This window comes from Euleptes europaea, chromosome 5, assembly GCF_029931775.1.
Source record: "Euleptes europaea isolate rEulEur1 chromosome 5, rEulEur1.hap1, whole genome shotgun sequence".
NCBI lineage: Eukaryota > Metazoa > Chordata > Lepidosauria > Squamata > Sphaerodactylidae > Euleptes > Euleptes europaea.
The window spans coordinates 114,099,062-114,119,364 of NC_079316.1; the positions used below are offsets into that span (position 1 = coordinate 114,099,062).

At 48.9% G+C, this 20,303-nt stretch overlaps 1 protein-coding gene across 1 annotated transcript in view; it reads right to left on the reverse strand.

Moving 5' to 3' along the window:
* Positions 1 to 20,107: 20,107 nt before the first annotated feature.
* SEC31B (SEC31 homolog B, COPII coat complex component) overlaps positions 20,108 to 20,303 on the reverse strand; it is a 45,424-nt gene continuing 45,228 nt past the window's right edge. Inside the window, exon 16 of the mRNA XM_056850554.1 lies at positions 20,108 to 20,287. Within this exon, the coding sequence (XP_056706532.1) occupies positions 20,108 to 20,287 (180 nt within the window). The remainder of the gene's footprint in view (positions 20,288 to 20,303) is intronic.

Below are 20,303 nucleotides of genomic sequence, written 5' to 3' on the forward strand. Positions count from 1 at the left end.
ACTGTTTTGAAGGGGAAGATGGACAAGAGCAAGACACATGGGGTGTGGGAGGTTGGCAAATTTAACAACCGACACTTTGGATGTTTCCATGCTTTTGTGTCAGATAAAAATTTGCCAGATTTTTTTCCTGAAACGTAAAAAAAAAAAATCTTCATTTTCTGAACTTTTTGTTCCATAGAATTGGACAGAAAATCTTTGACTTTAGGGAAGGTAACGGCAAACCACCCCGTAAAACGTAGTCTGCCTAGCAAACATTTTGATGTGACGTCACCCCGTGGGTCAGTAATAGGGTTGCCAGCTCCAGGATGGGAAACACCTGGAGATTTGGGGGGGGGGTGGAGCCTGAGGAGGGTGGGGTTTGGGGAGGGGAAGGACTTCAATGCCATAGAGTCCAATGGCCAAAGCGGCCATTTTCTCCAGGTGAACTGATCTGTGTCGCCTGGAGATCAGCTGTAATAGCAGGAGATCTCCAGCTACCACCTGGAGGTTGGCAACTTTAGTCATTAATGACCCGGCACTCATATGGGGGACTACCTTTACCTTTTTAGAAATTGTTTCTGGATGACTGGGGCGGGGGTGGGGGTGGCAGAAGGTTGCCCAATACATCCACAGTGTATTATTTTTAGTGCCTGGCTAATATTCAGAGTCTGTAATCAGTTCCCCAAGGAATTTTTCATTCCTCCTTGTCTTGGCTGGGTAGGGTACCATCCGTGCCGTCCTGGAGCGGACTCCTTTGTCTCTTTGATCATCTCTGCAGCGTTCAGCGGTGCATCCCGGTGTGAATAAGGGTTTTAGGAGCTCTGGTGGGAAGAGATCAGGGTGCCCCTTGACCTCTTAATCAGCTGCTGTCTCAAACACGCCGGTTTAGGGATCCCATGACTCACCCTCTGATGCTGCTGCGATTCATCTGGCCCATCCAGCCTGGCTCCCAGCGGTGGGTGTTCCTTGCCCTTGTGGTCCGCCCCGGCTCTCCTGGTACCCCAGAGTCATGCTGCAGAGTAAACACCCCCCCGCCTTAGCCTCTCTTAGCACCAGCACAGAAATGTTATCCCAAGCAGAAGAAGCAGCGTTGGTTTTTATTTGCTGACTTTCTCTACCTTTTTAAAAAAGAGAATCAACCTGGCTGACAGTCACCTTCCCTTCCTCTCCCCACAACAGACACCTTGTGAGGTAGGTGGGGTTGAGAGAGTTTGGAGAGAACTGTGACTAGCCCAAAGTCACCCAGCAGGCTTCATGTGGAGGAGTGGGGAATCGAACCTGGTTCTCCAGATTAGAGTCCACCGCTCTTAACCACTACACCTCGCTGGTGCATGGTTAGGACTTGTAGGCATACAAAGGTCATGGGTCTGAGAGCTGACCAAGGCAGGTCTTGGCACCCGGTTCTCTCTGACCAGGACTTTGGAGCAGTGTGTGAGAGGCAGGCTAAGCAGTTTGGGGGGCGGGGGAACACGACGTCTGGCCAAAAAACCCATAGCCTGTGCCAAGCAGAGCCATTCAGATGTCTTATTTAGGATGAGGGCATTTTGAGCACAGAGGGAAAGGAAGGCAACTCCGAGCCAGCCAGGCCAGAGGAACTGCTTGCAATAGGCTGTGAGGAGCCCACACCACGCCAGAGATTACATTTTGTCGGTGTTTTATATCCCCTGCAGTGAACCCCTTGCGGGAGGGAAGTGTACGCTGTTGAAACTCCCTCCGTGCCTCCTGCAATGAAGGGGAATTACATTGTAAATAGGAGTTAAGCACTTTGAAGTTTTAATTTATTGCACAGTTAAATGTGATGTATGCGCAACCGTTCGCCTGCCTGGATTCCGTATCTCGATGAGGCTTTAGTAAAAGCTTTGTTACTCTTTTGGATGGAAGACGTATTTGGCCACACAATGGGATACACAGAAGTATTTTTGTCATGGTATGCAGGAAATTCCCTGTGGGGCACGACATACCAGGAGCAGTGATTGCCCCCCAGGGGGAAAAAAAATCCATCTACTGAAGTTTCTGGTGTTACTTTTAAACATTAGAATGGCCCTAAACCAATCTACCTAGTTCTTTCTGGCCAGCAGAGACCTCTAGCTTCTTACTCAATCAATAAATTGAAAGCTGTGCTAACTAAAAGTGAAGGTGTCTGAGCAGTTTCTTTGGGGTTTTTGTCTGTTTGTTGTGGGATGTGAACAGAAAATGTATTCAGGTTCAGATTTGTGTTTTCATAACAGAATTCAGATTTTTAAAATATTGCAACGGCAATTGGCATATTAGCTAGTCATCAGGGCAACTATTTTCATTGTTTTCAGCGGGGAATACATTTCGCCTGCAACTTCCCCACCACTATTTATTTATTTAAAACATTCGTATGCTGCCTTTCCACCCAAATAGGGTCCCCGAGGGAGATGGAATTTCAAATGTACATATAAACATTTAACAATGCAATAAAAACATACAGACGTACAGGGCCGGTAAGCCTTTACTGGCAGCATGCCAAAAGAAACAAAAAACTTTTCATCTGATGGAGGAAGACAGTGTCAGAGGGAGACAGACAAATCTCCCTTGGGAGCGAGTTTCAAGGTTTTGGCGCCGCGACCAAGAAGGCCCTTTCTCTAGATGACCCATCTAGCCTCAGATGGCAGGGACACCTGAAGCAGCAGGGCCTCCGAGGATAGTGGTAGTAGATGCATCGGTTCCTATGAGAGAAGGTATGCTGGCCCCACACCTTATAGGGAGGAAGTTCTAGAACTTAAAGACAAATTGCAGACTAACAACTCACCGGGACCAGAGCGACTCCATCCTAGAGTTCTTAATAGGGTTGCCAGCTCCAGGTTAGGAAATTCCTGGAGATTTGGGGGTGGATCCTATGGAGGGCAGGGGGTGGGTGAGAGGTAGGGTTGCCAGTTCTGGGTTAGGAAATACCTGGAGATTTTTTGGGGTGGAGCCTGAGGAGGGCGGGGTTTGGGGAGGGGAGGGACTTCAATGCCACAGAGTCCAATTGCCCAAGCAGCCATTTTCTCCAGGTGAACTGATCTCTATCGGCTGGAGATCAGTTTTAGTTCTGGGAGATCCCCAGGCCCTACCCGGAGGTTGGCAACCCTATGAACTCAAATGTGAAATTGCTGGTCTTCTAACAAAGATGCACAATATGTGCCTATTATCAGTCTCTGTACTGGAGGACTGGAGAATGACCAATGTATCTCCCATTTTTAAAAAAAGGATCCCAGGGGATCTGGGAAATTACTGGCCAGTTAGTCTGTTCCGGGTAAATTGATGGAACGTACTATTAAAGATAAAATTGTCAGGCATATAGAAGGACAAGCCCTGTTGAATAAAAACCAACATGGCTTCTGCCAAGGTAAGTTCTGCCTCACAAACCTTTTAGAGTTCTTTGAAAGTATCAGTAAACGTGGACAGGAATGAGCTGGTCAACACTGTTTATTTGGGTTTCTAGGAGGCTTGTGACAAAGTCCCCCACCAAAAAGACTGCTAAGCAAACTTCATAGTTATGGGATAAGAGGACAAGTCCTCTTATGGATTGAGAGCTGGCTGAAAAATAGGATGCAGAGAACAGGAATCAATGGTCAGTTCTCACCATGGAGGGATGTGAGCAGCGGGGTGCCTCAGGGATCTGTGTTGGGACCGGTGCTTTTCAACCTGTTCATCAATGACACATGGACACACGAAGCTGCCTTATACTGAATGGTCCATCAGAGTCAGTACTGTCTACTCAGACTGGCAGCGGCTCTCCAGGGTCTCAAGCAGGGATCTTTCACATCACCTACTTGCCCGGTCCCTTTAACTCAGGGTTCGGGAACCTTTTTCCTGCCAAGGGCCATTTGCTCATTTATAACATCATTCAGGGGCCATAACCAGGTGTAGATCTCCCGGCGCGTGGGGGGGGGGAGAGGCTAGGGTTGCCAGGTCTCCAGGCACCACCAGGAGGTTATAATCAAATGAACGGCTTACAAGTGCTTACAGGAGTATGGAATTCAAAATATGGCACAAGACAAATATTTCCAATATAGGAAAATAACAATGCAATTCTTGCTATTAGAAGAATATATTGAGAACAAATAGGATACAAATACACTTCTAGAGCAACAAATATGTGGCAACGGGTCAAAAATGATCCCAAAATAAACACAAAATATAAGAATATACCGGCGCAAAGGCTCAGTTCATATCAAATTCGTTGTAAATAGAGTTCATAGATATTGCATCACATGGCAACGGAAACAAGACGTGGTACAATGGAAATCCGGTATAATTCCATTTCGTGTGAACTTTCTCAAGCCTTCAGTCTTTCCGTGCAAAATTCATTCAACACTTAAATGAGTGTACCTTTCCTATGTCTTTGGACGGCAAAAGTAAGACGTCATTCAGGGGCCATAACCCGGTGTAGATCTCCCGGCGCGGGGGGGGGAGAGGCTAGGGTTGCCAGGTCTCCAGCCACCACCAGGAGGTTGGCAACCACAGGGGAGGCCACGCAGAGAAGGCCTGGAGGGCATCCCCGCTCCCCCCTTCCAGGCGGGAGGGCAGCCAGCGCTGGGCCCCGAGCAAACGAGACGCCGGGGGGGGGGGGCGCAGCCCAGAGCCGATCCTCAGGAAAGGAAGGGAAGAAGGAAGGAAAACAGAGAAATGGAGGGGGAGAAAAGGACGGAAGGAGACAGACAAAGAAAGAAACGAGGGAGAGAGGGGGAGAAAGAAGAAAGGGACAGAAAAAGAGAGAAAAGCCTTCCCCCCCCACACACACACACCCCGCACACGCTGGCCCCATGCAACCGGGCCCCAGCCTCCACGCCCCCCCACCCCCCCACCCTGAGTCCACAAAAGGCCCTCCAAGCCCGATTGGCTCCCGCACGCATGTTACGCCACCGGGAGTCACCAGCCTCTCCCCCCCCCTTGCCGCTTGACAGGTGGCGAGAGGGGCTTACAGTGTGCCACGGCATTCCTGCATGCCACAACTGTAGGGGGCAGCCTTGGGGGAAGCATCCCTCCCCCTCCCCCTCCTCTCGCCGACCAACAGTCTACAAGAGGAGGTCCAAAGGGTGCCGCGGCCCCAGGAACACCCTCGGGGAGGGCCGCGCTGTGCTGCGCCTCGCGGCTGGGCCCTGGAGCTCCCAAGGGCCACTGAATATGTTCTCGGGGGCCGCATACGGCCCCCAAGCCGGACATTCCCGATCCCTGCTTTAACTGCAGATGCCAGGAATTGAACCTGGGACCTTCTGCATGCCAAGCAGATCCTCTACCGCTGAGCCACAGCCCCTGCCCTGACCTGGAGTTGGGGACGAGTAGTGAGGGGACCAGGTTTGCAGATGACACCAAATCACTGAGGGTGGTTAAGACAAAAAAACAGATTGCAAAGAGCTCCAAAAGTCTCTCTTGAAACAGGGGGCATGGGCATCAAAATGGCAAATGAGATTCAACGTGAGAAAGGCTCAAGGGATGCATGCTGGGGCAAATAATCTCAACGTCACATATACACTGATGGGATCTGAGCTGGCAGAGGGAGAGACCGGAGCACGTATGGACTGGCTCTTTGGCTGCATCCCCTTCCAACGACGGTATCCAAGCAATCGTTTGTCTCTTTCCCTGAAGCTGCTAGACAGCGGCCTCGGAGGGAGGGGAACAGGGACGTCAAAACAACCCTTGAGGAAGCTGTGCTGAATGGCCTTGATTATGCTGGGAGCTACCAGGGGCTTCTCCGGCTCAGATCTGGGCCACACCGCAACAATGTATGCTGCCCCACTGGCCCCCAGTGGCCCCCACTGGCCCTCCAGGGAAGCGGTCCATCAGGATCTTTAAATTAAAGGGCCAGTCCACCTCTGCATCTATCTCCCTCCACTGAAACATCTGCATCCCCCCCACCAGTAAGATCAAGCAAGATGTTTGCTTGTTCCTGCACTACGTTTGCCAACCTCCAGGTAGTAGATGGAGATCTCCATTATAGCTGATCTCCAGATAGAGACCAGTCACTTTGGAGGATGGTCACTTTGGAGAAAATGGTCACTTTGGAGGATGAACTCTATGGCATTGAAGTCCCCCCCCTCCAAATCTCGCCCTCCTCAGGCTTCACCCCAAAAACCTGCAGGTATTTCCCAACTCGGAGCTGGCAACCCTATCCTGCACTCGAGCTATTACTTGCTCACAAACGTCAACCATTTTGGCAAGGAGCCATCTTTGTCCACTGTGGCTCCAAGCAATGGCAGAGTGTGCTACCATGACATTTCCGGGGAAAACCCAGAGGTGGCACAGGGTAGCTCTAGGAACAGCCAGAAATTCTTCAATGAAACCATAGAGTTCCTGGTGATTCCTAGAGCTACCCGAAGTCACTTTTGGGTTTCCCCCGTAAGTGATGTGGCGGGATGCATGTTGTCACCCCCTGTCCCCAGACCTCCTGCTGGTTGCCAGGCATGGCCTATTAACCCTACAAGGATCTGCCCCGTTTCAAAATTCTGGGCATGGAAATGCCCGTCAGAGATGCTGCCGTGGGCTAAGTGTTCTGGTCCAGCCACGGCCCTATCGAGCTCATTCCTCTGGCTCCCCTTCTCTCCCCAGGGAAACAGAAACCCGAAACAGAGTGGAGCCTGCAGACAGAGTGGTGTTGACCAAGTCTGTTCAGATGTCTGAACTGGAGGTCATTTTGTTCAGTGTACTTATCCTCCAGAGGTTAAAAAACAGGGCGTCAGATTCTGATGATGTCAACCTGTTATAACTTAAGGGCTCAAGGAGGGCAAAACTTTCAAAACCCTTCTTTAGAAAAGAGTCTTGACTCAAGGCAAGCCATCCTGGTTATTCTTCCACAACTATTTATAAAAACACCTTCAGCTGGTGAAATAGCTGTTGCTGGCCCTCCAGAGGAACTGGTCGGCCCCTGGGTGATCCCGGATGCTGGGCTAGAGGGACCCTCACTGGTCTGATCCAGCAGGGCTCTTCTTAGGTTCTTATCAGGGGAAGGGGCCTCGGCCTCTATGCCCTGTCGTTGCCCTCCAGAGGAAGTGGTTGACCTCTGTGTGAGGCAGGATGCTGGATTGGATGGACCACTAGTCTGACCAAGCAGAGCTCTTATGTTCTAGTGATACACGCCGTGTGAAAGCCTTGTACAGACATTTAGAAGTATCACTATTTGATTAATGAGGTGAAGACACATTCCTAAGGATAAATAATGTTAGAAGTCTAACAGAGATTGCACACCTTGTGGTGAGAGAATCCTATTAAAGCAAAACCATATGCTGTCACCTTGTAACAGGCTTTGACATATTAGAGCATACGAACTGTTGTATTAATGTTGTACACATGCAGAATTCTTCAATGTAAAACCATTTTTTTCATGAAAAAAACAATAGAGGCTTGTCTTTCATTTAAAATGAACTTGCCTGGCTAAGAGACTCTTTTTGAGGACTCCTGGAATCCTACGCTTTTGGGAAACTAAGTTTCTAGAATCCTACGCCTTTGGATTTTTTCCAATCTGTCACTAACAATGACTGAAAACATTACCAAATAATGTTATATAATGTTACATTGGGTTTTAAAGTTTAAATATGAAAGAGATGTAATAGAATGTTGAAAACAGATTCATTTTGATCATGCTCTTTGGGAGATGAAGATGCTGATGAAGTCAAACATTATAGAGGTATATTAAAGCTAAAAACTGACTGTCTAAGAAATAGCTATGATCAGCAAATAACCAGCTGGAAGAGGAAATCCTTATACGGTAGTCTGCAGGAAAGCAGTAAAAACCTAGCCGTAGGAATCCGGCTAAGTTGGAATACGGTGGCTTTTGACAGTATAAATGCAGGCAAGGAAAGGCTAGAAAGGGAGATCTCTCTAAGTCTTTGGACTAAGAGTCTCAAAGGAGATTGGTTTGGGGTATGTATTGATTCACGTATATACTATTCTAAATAGTGTGAATCAGATTCTTTCAACTAAATCAGACTTCTTTAACTGTTATATTTTACATATTGGATTTTAAAACTAAATAGTATGTAGAGCTTGCTTGCTTTATTGTATACATTGTTATTGCTTTTAAGACTTTGTAATACTTGCATACACTCACATATATATACACATGTATTACATTGAAGCTATTCAATAAAAAGACTAACTTTTGTGAGTCAATAAGTTGAGTCCTGCTTAGTAGGTGACTAACTGAATAAGATAACATACCACTTCTCAGGAAGGGGTCGATTCTAAGAGCATATTCAACTGAAACGCACTGACCCACTTCAATCTGAGGCCTGAGAATCCACAAGGATAGAAGTCCAAGAGTTATGGACTCTATGGCATTATACCCCATTGAAGCCCTTCCCCTCCCAAACCCCACCCTCCTCAGGCCCCACCCCAAAATCTCCAGGTATTTCCCAACCTAGAGCTGGCAACCCTAGCAGAAGGGGATGCAGCCCGTGGAAGAAGGGAAAGAGGGAAGGGTGACGTGACCAGAGCAGGTAGCGCTCACAGGAGACCTTGGACACAAGGCCAGTTCAGATATCGGCTCTCTTACCAACCCACAGAGAGTCTGGAGCCAATCTAGGCTCGGTCTCAGAACTGTGCATTTCCGTCACAAGACAGGGTGTCGATCTTGGAGATGTTCTCTCTCTCCACCTGTTACGTTATGAAGGAAACTGCTAAATGAACAGAACTGACATTCGCTACCCCCTTAAACATCAGGAGAATAGACACAAGCTTATTTTTAAATAATTTTAGTATAGAAAACAATACATATTTAAAGGCATTTAATTGTGTGTTTTAAAAACAAAACAAAAACTCATTGCTTCGGTGGCCTTTAATTTCTGCAAAGACCACCAAAATAGTTTATCAGGAGCTGCTTATTCCATAGTTGCAAATTGCAGGTAACAGAACTTCTAGCCTAAGAGTTCAGATTCGATATGGCCTTTTATGCATGGCTGTTTCCCTCGCCTTCACCCCTCCAACGACTTTGGGTCTTTGTGTGGATTATGCGTGCCGTTTCCCACCGTCAGAGATCGTCTTGCTCGCCCCCTGCATTTCCCCGCGTTTTCAGAGACCTGTTTTATCTCAAATTTGAAAACCCTGGCAAAACGCAGGGGGAGAGCGAGGCGACCCCTGACAGTCGGAAACGGCACGCATATTCCAAAGACCCAAAGCCGTCAAAGGGGTGACCGCGAGTGAAACAGCCGTGCATAAAAAGCCAATATGTTTAAGCAAAAAGCCGTGTCTATGCTTCAACAGACCTAGTTATAGGGTTCAGCACCAAATGTCTACCCCTTTCTTTCCTCTCCTGCTTTGGAAAGGTAGGAGACCTCAGAAACTGCGTGGCTTCCTGAGTGCACAGTCAGGAGGGTAGTAAAATTAATTTCCTCAGGAGTTAAAACTCAACTTTTATGTGATGGTAGGTAAACAGGACCCCCAAACTTAATTTAGATTAGAGTAACAGGCAAGCTTGGTTAACGCTTCAAAGAAACCAATGGAGGACCCTTCAAGATAAGCCGAGGATTCTTCAGAACCAGACGTTCATTTACATTTGATAAGCACCTCTCAAAATCCCCACACAAATGATATCCCCGGCAAAGGAAGTTTAGCAATTACCTGAACAGGGCAAAAAATCTTTTTTTAAAGAGGCCTGTTGGGATCAAATCCAGCACACTTTCTTTTTGAGATTGTGTTTTAGGTTTCTTCATAAGAAAACTTAGTCATCTTGATTGTTTTGGTTCATGATGCCACCATTTGCACAAAGCAACCTGATTTAGATTAACAGACATACTCAGAGATATTGTGGGTTCCATTCCAGACCTCCAGTATAAAGCAAATATCGCAATAAAGCGAGTCGTGCAAATTTTTACGTTATGTTTACGCTATACTGTAGTGTTAAGTGTGCAATGGGACATTGCAATTGTTGAAGACTTTCTATTCCTTGGCTCCACCATCAACCAAAAGGGAGACTGCAGCCAAGAAATCAGAAGGAGATGGAGACTAGGAAGGGCAGCCATGAAGGAGCTAGAAAATATTTTGAAGTGTAAGGATGTGTCACTGGCCACCAAGACTAGATTAATTCATGCCATCGTATTTCCTATTACTATGTATGGGTGTGAAAGCTGGACAGTGAAGATAATAGATTCTTTTGAAATGTAGTGTTGGAGGAGAGTGTTACGGATACTGTGGACTGCCAAAAAAACAAATCAGTGGGTTATAGTTCAAATCAAGCCTAAACTGACCCTAGAAGCTAAAATGATTAAACTGAGGCTATCGTATTTTGGTCACATCATGAGACGACAAGGGTCACTGGAAAAGACAGTCATGCTATAAAAGTTGAGGGCAGCAGGAAAAGAGGAAGACCCAACAAGAGATGGATGGACTCAATAAAGGAAGCCACAGCCCTCAATTTGCAAGATCTGAGCAAGGCTGTCAAAGATAGGACATTTTGGAGGACTTTCATTCATAGGGTCGCCATGAGTCTTTGAACACTCTGCTTTCTTCATGTGCTCCCTTTTTTAAATACAAGACTGTGGAAATGGGCAGAACCATGTGCACATTGAGATGGGAATACTCCAAGTCATGGCGTCTGAGGTTTGGGCAATCTGCATTTCATTGCAAGGAATTTATTATCAGGTTCTTTGGAGTCTAAAAAGATTTTAAAGAATACTCTGAATATTACTTTGGATTAGAAGAAGAGTTGGTTTTTATACCCCTTTTTCTCTACCTTTAAGAAGTGTCAAAACAGCTTACAAAGGCCTTCCCTTCCCCTCCCCACAACAGACACCTTGTCAGGTAGGTGGGGCTGAGAGAGTTCGGAGAGAGCTGTGATTGGCCCAAGGTCACCCATCTGGCTTCATGTGGAGGGGTGGGGAATCAAACCCGTTTTTCCAGATTAGAGTCTGCTGCTCATGTGGAGGGGTGGGGAATCAAACCTCGTTCTCCAGATTAGAGCCCACTGCTCATGTGGAGGGGTGGGGAATCAAACCCGGTTCTCCAGATTAGAGTCTGCTGCTCATGCAGAGGAGCAGGGAATCAAACCCAGTTTTCCAGATTAGAGTCCACCACTCTTAACCACTACGCCACGCTGGTGTGAGAGTGAATCCCTATATAATTTGGATAGTGGAGAACAAGGTCCACAGCTGGGAAGACATCATACCCCACGATGAGACCCCAAACTCTTCATCAAGCTAGATGCGTCCCTGGCCCCTAGGACAAAGATGGAAAGAGAGAGGAAACCAGACATTCTCTACAGGTGAACATAAAAGGCAGCAGTTGGTAGTGCATGAAAACCTGCTTTGGATGCAGCATCACTTCATCCTGTCTAGTCTGCTGCTAATCCTGTTTGCCATTTTATGAGCACGGCTGCATGCGCTGGGCTTTGTATGCCTTGATAGCTTTAGTTTCTCTCTCCCCCCCCCACCTGTGTTTTTGATACTCACCAACCAGTCTGATGAAGAGCTTCAGAGAACACCAAGGCTTGCTCACAGCTTTGGGATATTTTGGATGGTCCTAATAAAAAGTATTAAACTGGCCTTTTATACATGGGTTGTTTCCGTGGCGATCACCCCCACACACTACTTCGGGGCTTCATTTGCATTATGCATTTCGGACCTTTAGAAGTCACTTTATTCTCTCCCCGAATTTCCCAGTCTTTCCCCCCGAATTTCGCTCTCTCCCTGAATTTCCCAGTTACTTCGCATTCCCCCCCCCCCTGCATTTTCTGGATGCTGGGGGCATCCAGAAAACATGAGGAAAATGTGGGGGGAAAGTGAAGTGATTTCTAAAGGTCTGAAAAGACATGCATAATGAAAACAAAGCCCCAAAGTAGTCGAGGGGGTGATTGCCAAGGAAACACCCATGCATAAAAGGCCAACGACTTTTGCTTTGGGAATTTATCTGTGGACCACGCTGACTTGCAATTTATATAAGCAGTATGTATACATACATGAGATATCCCACTATATGCACAGTCAAGAAATCTGAGGGGATTAGAAATGAGAAGGTCTGGGACGGGGGGAATGATAAAAAACGGGAGAACAATTTTTCTGTCTCTCCCTCTCAGACTCCCCCCCCCCACACAATTGTTTTGATCAGGAAATTTTGAGGGGCATTAAAAAAAAATCTTATGAAGTATTCTTTCATTTGGAATTAAGGTGATCTTTTAAAGAAGAATAGAAGAAGACAAGGTTTAATCACTCAGATTGTGTGGTATGAAGATTCTTATGTAAGACAATCTAGAGCACTGGTTCCCAACCGGGGGTCCGTGGACCCCCAGGGGTCCGCGAGAACTAAATTAAGGTCCGCGAAACAAAGTTATAAACCCATAATAAATTAATATTTTCAATTAAAAGTTATCTATTATAAAAATATATATTCAAATATTATTCTAAGTTTAATGTTTAACTAACAGTTATGATTAAAGTTTATTTTCAAATTCTCAGAATTTTTATCTTGAACCTTGGGGTCCCTGCACCAAGCAAAAAAGTCCTAGTGGTCCCTGGTCAAAAAAAGGTTGGGAACCACTGATCTAGAGCATTAGATAATGATAATAATTCATGATAATACATATTTTCAAGGATTTGTTGATTGTTTAACGTGACTAACTTCACCCACAGTAAATACACTGTAATACATATGATGATACACTATTGAAGAATTCAGAGTTTTCAGAGCTATAAAGTTTAACTCGATATAACCAAATCTGCGGCTGCTCCTGTTATTACTGTATGAGACGGTGTCTTTTACTCTAAATGAGTTTGCGTCTCTCTGTCTCAAATATCTGCTCATACCAAGGGTGGCCTAAAACCAGTTAACCTCCATCCATCTGGAACACGCCAGTCTTAAAGACAGTTCAAAAGACAGAGGAACTGAAGAGGTTGAAAATCCGATGGAATTAAACGAGAATGAGGTACATTAGACTTTGGTCAGCTTTCATCTCAATTGCTAGATCACAAGGAAGCCCCTCACTGGGGGGTGTGTGTGTGTGTGTGAGAGAGAGACGCTGTAGCAGCTACTCTGGGCCTAATGTGGTTAACTCGCTTTCATGTGCGTTCAGCCGCCCCAGGATCAAGTCAGGCAGAAGGCTGGAAGGGCCGGGAAGGAGCTGCCACGGATGTTTTCTTTTCTTGGTACAGTTTAGACTGCGACTGCGACATAAGTTGCCCTCTTGGAGGGGGGGGACAAATAGTACACATGAACACATGAAGCTGCCTTCTACTGAATCAGACCCTCAGTCCATCAAAGTCAGTATTGTCTACTCAGAGTAGCAGCGGCTCTCCGGGGTCACAGGCGGAGGTCTTTCACATCACCTACTTGCCTGGTCCCTTTAACTGGAGATGCTGGGGATTGAACCTGGGACCTTCTGCATGCCAAGCAGATGCTCTACCACTGAGCCACAGTCCCTACCCTTAGCTCCATAGGGCCATGACAGATTAGGAAAATTACACAGGAAGATAGTTTGCATACACACCAATGCCATGGTCCCAATCCAAATTAGGGCCCACACGTGTCTCATTTTAGAAAGTAGAAAACCCTTTGGGAACTTAGTTATGGCACTAATGTCTACTTTGGGTTATTCTAAGAGTGGCAAACATATGGGTGGTTCCTCACCAGCTGTAAAACTGTGTGAATTAGGGTTGCCAGGTCCCTCTTCACCACTGGCGGGAGGTTTTTTGGGCGCAGCCTGAGAAGGGCGAGGTTTGGGGAGGGACTTCACTGCCATAGAGTCCAATTACCAAAGCGGCCATTTTTCTCCAGGTGAACTAATCTCTTTTGGCTGGAGATCAGTTGTAATAGCAGATCTCCAGCTAGTACCTGGAGGCTGGCAACCCTACCATGAATGCTTTTATCAAAACTGATTAGTGAAGGAAAGAGAGGGAGTGAATGATAAGTTTACTCTAAGGCAGGCAGACGTCAATCTGCGAAGGGTAAGTTGGCAGGAATGTACTGGCAGCAACCAGTCTGGCTAACCTAGCACTGTGGCATCTTACTGCCCCAGGCTAGGGTTGCCAACTCCAGGTTGGGAAATTCCTGGGGATTTGGGGGTGGAGCCTGGGGAGGGCAGGGTTTGGAGAAGGGCGGGACCTCACAAGGGATATAACACCATTGAGTTCATTCTCCAAAGCAGCCATTTTCTCCAGGGGCTCAGACCTCTGGAGATCAGTTGTGATGCTGGGAGAACATAAGAACATAAGAAAGGCCCTGCTGGGTCAGACCCAGGCCCATCAAGTCCAGCAGTCTGCTCACACAGTGGCCAACCAGGTGCCCCCAGGAAGCCCCCAAACAAGACGACTGCAGCAGCATCCTGCCTGCCTTCCACAGCACCCAAAATAATAGGCATGCTCCTCTGATACTAGGGAGAATAGGTATGCAGCATGACTAGTATCCATTCTAACTAACAGCCATGAATACCCCTCTCCTCCATGAATATGTCCACTCCCCTCTTAAAGCCCTCCAAGCTGGCAGCCATCACCCCATCCTGGGGCAGGGAGTTCCACAATTTAACTATGCATTGTGTGAAAAAATACTTCCTTTTATCTGTTTTTAATCTCTCACCCTCCAGCTTTAGCAGATGACCTCGCATTCTGGTATTATGGGAGAGGGAGAAAAGCTTCTCCCTGTCCACTCTCTCCAAACCATGTTTAATTTTATAGACCTCTATCATGTCTCCCCTCAGCCGCCTTCTTTCCAAGTTAAACAGCCCTAAGCGTCTTAACCGCTCCCCATAGGACAGTTGCTCTAATCCCCTAATCATATAGTATTTAATTAATTAATTTATTATTATATTCTTCTTTGGTGTTGTAACCCTGCCCTTTACTCTCTTGCACTCTTCCTATACCAAATAAGAACTGAGTGCCGAAGTTCCTTACCCTGCAGCTATCTGCTGCAAATTCACATAGATATTCAAGTTGCTTGGTACTCCACAGCCCCCACCTCTCAGACACAAGCTCCAGTCACAACAACCCCACTTAACAAGGGAACAGTCAAGCTTTCAGGCAGCAATCAACCTTAATCACCCACTGGCACAACAATCACAACCCTCTCCCAGCAAACCTCAATTAAATCCTCAGTTTGGTTAGGCTTCCCAGCGTTTTAAAAAAGGCAAAGTTTAAACTCACCCCTGCCTGTAGTCCCCAGCTCAGCTCAGCTGAATCAAAATGCAGGCCCACCTAGAGCTTGGCAACCCTGAGCTTGGCAACCCTGTCAGCAGCCCAGCGCAGGTAAGGCATTGGGGCTGTTGGTTGCCCATGCAAGATTTCCACTCGTGAAGGGAAGGTCACCAGTGTCTCACCTTGACCACGTCATGTCAAAGTGGCATTTCCCACAGACCTGGCACCCTGGTGGACATAGGGAAGGTCTGGGAAGAGAAGGTGCTTAAAATATTTGCAGAGAAGGGTAAATTATTAGGGGCGCTGCGCTCAGGGAGCCTGACAATATGACAAGGGGCCGCACCCTATTTCCTAGCCTTCTTGGGGCAGAGGCAGCTTCCCATTCCTCTGGCTGGTTTTTAGTGTTGCCAACACCAGGTTTGGAAATATCTGGGGATTTGAGGGTTGAGCCTGGGGGAGGGGGGCTTCCGGGAGGGAAGGGGCCTCAGTAGGGATTCCAGGTGACTTGGAACGGCAGGCAATTGCCCGCCAATCCATCTGCTGATTGACAGCAAGGATCGCGTGTGCGGGTGGCCGCAAGCACACGATCCCCTCACTTCCGGTTTACCTCCGGAAAGCTGCAGCGTGACTGGAAGACTTACCACTCAAAGGGGGGTTTGAGTGGTAAATCATCCCGTTGTGCCTTAGTGCTTCCGGAAGTAAACCAGAAGTGAGGGGATCGCGTTGCTCGCAACTGCGTGTGTGAGATCCTCGCCCCCAATATCTCCTGCTGGAGGAGAGGGGAGACCTGGCAACCCTAGGCCTCAGTAGGGTATAATACCATATAGTCCACATGCCAAAGCAGCCATTTTCTCCAGCAGAAGTGGAATGCGTGTTTTAAACAAATAAACAATAAATAAGCCATCTATGTAGTCAGTTGTAATTAGAACCATAGGATCATAGAGTTGGAAGGGGCCATTGTGTGTGTCAAGTGCCGTCAAGTCGCTTCCGACTCATGGCGACCCTATGAATGAAAGTCCTCCAAAATGTCCTATCTTTGACAGCCTTTCTCAGATCTTGCAAATTGAAGGCTGTGGTTTCCTTTATTGAGTCAATCCATCTCTTGTTGGGTCTTCCTCTTTTCCTGCTGCCCTCAATTTTTCCTATCATGACTGTCTTTTCCAGTGACTCTTGTCGTCTCATGACGTGACCAAAATACGACAGCCTCAGTTTAGTCATTTTAGCTTCTAGGGTCAGTTCAGGCTTGATTTGATCTATAACCCACTGATTTGTTTTTTTGGCAGTCCACGGAATCCGTAACCCTCTCCTCCAACACCACATTTCAAAGGAATCTATTTTCTTCCTATCAGCTTTCTTCACTGTCCAGCTTTCACACCCATACATAGTAATAGGGAATACGATGGAATTAATCTAGTCTTGGTGGCCAGTGACACATCCTTACACTTCAGAATCTTTTCTAGCTCCTTCATGGCTGCCCTTCCCAGTCTCCATCTCCTTCTGATTTCTTGGCTGCAGTCTCCCTTTTGGTTGATGGTGGAGCCAAGGAATAGAAAGTGTTGAAGGGGCCATTACAGGACATCTAGTCCAACCCCCTGCTCAATGAATGGATCCGGCCACAGCAGGGGTTCCCAAACCTTTGGGGCCACCGCCCCCTTGGTTCCACAAACTCAACCCCAGCACCCGCTATCCTATCCAACAACACAGTTGAAGGGGCCCATCTTTAGCGCCCCCCTGCTGCCCCCTTGGCTCTCAGTGCCCCCCTAGGTAATCCCACCACCCTCCAGGGGATGGTACTGCCCACTTTGGGAACCACTGGCCTAGAGCATCCCAGACGCTGCTTGAAGACGGCCAGCGATTCCAGGCGAGCCCCTACTGGGTTCCCCCTCCTTTCCGAAACAAACTCCATCTTATCCCTGCGAGACATGACATGGGAAGCCGAACGGGGGCCCTACGTGCTGGACAAAGAGCGTGGCAATGGAGTCCTGCAAGGGAGTGCCCCCACCGCCTCCCTCCCCGCCCGAGAGGGGCTAAGGCGCCATGGGGCTCTTCCACACCCTTTGGAGCGCAGACAGGCCCGAGCCTTCCGCCAACGGGAGCCCCTCTTTCCCAGCCGGCCTCATTCTTCCCGGGCACAATGGCTGCCTCGGGGCTCTCTGGCCCACCAGTGGCCGCCATTCAGCACAGTGACACCTGGAGGCGAGGGGCAGCACTGGTCCCCCCTGTGCCCACGGAGAGCCAGCGGCCCGCTGGGAGCTTTGCCGCCGGCCCGCCCCGACCCTTCCACCCACTCCTTTCTGCGCCGCAAACCCCAACACCACAGCTGCGGAGCACGCTGACCCCTCGCAGCAGGCCCGGGCCAGGCCGGGGTCAGCTGGAGCCACGGGCTTCCCGGTGGCAAAGGCCGCGCACCATTGTGTGCCTGTATTGGATGCTTCCACATATTCATTTCCTCTTAATGAAGGTGCATTCCTGCGAGGAGAAATATTTACATTGGACTTCCCAGGTGGTCACCCCCATACAAGACAACACCGGAGCAGCTGCCTCCCCCATCAAAACCTCTTTAACAGGCTCCGAGAAGGGAAGGGAACAAAAGTCTAATACCCCAGACACCCACTGGCCTGCCCCCCTCCCCTGGCGGAGTCAATGGAAAGTCCGTTTCACATGCTAATCCCCACGGCTCTCTTCACAACACCTTTTTTCCAAAAGTGTTTGGGAAAAATCCTTGTGGCGGGTACACAGCGCCCCGCGGCTCGGATTCCCCCTTGTTTAGTGCTGTGGGTCTCTCGCTCCAACCGGGCCATTTACAAGGGGGGAGAGGGGGGAAAAGAAAAACTAAACAAAGACTTCGGAGTTCATCAACCTCCCACTGAAATTCACAGCTGCTGAACAAACTAATCCCCTCTTTGGGGCTTTCTTCCTTTCAATGGGTTCTTGGCTTCAAAGACACTTTGGGAAAGGACTTTGCCGGGACTCACACTGTTCCCTCAATAGAAGTTAGCGCAAGTATTATGCTCAGAGCAAGTGCCTTCACAAACAAATGCGGCCCAACGCTCCAGCACACACCCCCCCCCGCAACATCCGACATGCACACACAACCATTTCTCCCAAAGAGCCGCAGCTACCTCACAGGCATGTCGCTCTCTCTCTCTCTCTCTGTAGGTATTGCATTGCTGCCGGCCTGCAACGGTAAGGTTGTCCCCAGGTACTGTTTAGCTACACAGAGACGGGACAGCATTGCAAACGGAGGGACCCCCCCCCCCCCCACAGCAGGCCGGGTAGACCCCACCAATTGGGTTTTAAGAAGAAGAAGAGTTGGTTTTGATATGCTAACTTTCTCTACCACTTAAGGAAGAATCAAACCGGCTTACAATCACCTTCCCTTCCCCTCCCCACAACAGACACCCTGTGAAGTAGGTGGGGCTGAGAGAACTGTGACTGGCCCACGGTCACCCAGCTGGCTTCGTGTGGAGGAGTGGGGAAACCAACCCGGTTCTCCAGATTAGCCTCTGCCACTCATGTGGAGGAGCAGGGAATCGAACCCGGTTCACCAGAGTAGAGTCTGCTGCTCCAAACCACCGCTCTAACCACTACACCACACTGAATACACCTAAAGTATGAGCTCAGAATGCCCTTTTAACCTCATAACCTGGCCTGTGAGGCAGGCTAAACCCAGGACCGTCACTTGCTCTAGACCACCCCAACAGCTTTCCGGCTCCTCCTCCTGCCCCCAGCACCCCCTGTCCCAGCTGTGCAGGCTCAATAGGTTCATCTTCTGCGCCGAGAATAACGAGAGGGAAGGAAGCCCGTGTTCACAAAAAGCACCTTTATTTCACCCGTTTTTCATGTGCACCGAGCAGACGTAGAAACGTCTGGAGAGACAGGCAATAAGCAGACACTGGCTGTGTGCGTAGGGCAGGGGTCTCAGAAGGTGTGTGTGTCTGTGTGTGTGTGTTTGTGTGTGAAAAAATACGGATCAGAGTAAAATCCCACACACAGAATCAGACTCCTCACCTTCGGGCCCACACGGCAAAGACCAGCTCTCTGTGCAAGCGAGGCTCCAGTCCACCATCACACAAGAAGAACCATTTCCAGGAGTGACAGAAAGCTGTACCCACACTGCAAGTTTGAGTACACCTAAAGTATTCTCCCAACCCCTGGAATCCATCCCCACAAAACACAAAAAGCAAGTCTTATTATGGGGCAGGTTATGAAGAGCCAGGCAGTCCCTTGCAGGGGTATGTCAGCAAAGTTACCCATCCACCCTGCCCCGCAACAAGGCAGTTATTAAAAAGTGCCTGAAGGCAGAGGTGGCAAGACCCCCCCCCCAACCTCCCAACTCGGCATGGACTGAATTTCCCAGAAGGGATTGCTCAGGCCAGTTTGGGAAAGTGGGCGCAGGATGCGGGGGGAAGCCCTCCACCAGCAGGGGCCGCAGTGGGAGGGGAGGCCCTTGGTTCCAATCTGGAAGGGGCCTGACAGTTTCCATATGAGGAATTGGTTGACGACCCCCGCCACCTCCAATAAAAAAGGCACATTAGTCAGTATTTAGCAGCAGGATTTTAAGTGCAAGTCCATGAACTCCCCACGCCCAAACAAAGTCCCTCTGAAAGCAACACCCTGAGGTCCCTCGACGCTGCGAGATCGCTGCAACACAGCCCGAGGATCCTCCACAGTGTGGGGATGACCCCGAAGCCAGAGAAGGGTGGGGAACGGGGCTTAGGAAGTCGGAGGAGGCCAGGAAGCTGGCATTCGCTCAGATGTTTTTGTCATGCTGAGGCTAAACGGACGGACTCCTTGCGAAGAACCCGCAGAAGGAAGATGCTTGAGGAGCAACTCCAGTGTGGGCAGTACGAAGATCTAGAGCAGCTTCCTGCGAACGCGGAGATGGCGGAGGGCTCTTGAGCAGCCAGCAGAGCGGCTCTCGCCCCCCTCGGCTTTCCAGAGCTGCCTAACCTGTGGCCACGCCCAGCCACGGCTCCTCTTCAGAGGAGATCCAAAAGAAAACCTCTGCAAATCCAGGCCCTCTTCTCCACAAAGACGATCCAGGCCGCCGGGATGGCGGCTCCAACCTAAACACTGAGCTTTTGGGCAACGGCGAGGAGGGCCTTCAGGGCAGGCATGAAGCTGGAGACGTTGCTGAAGCTGCTGCTGCTCACCACCTGCACGTGCAGTGCCAGGGCCTGCTGGTAACCGCCCGCCCCAGCGCAGCGCGCCATCTCGTGCAGGCCCAGCAGGACGGGACGGGAGAGCTGGAGAGGAAAGGAG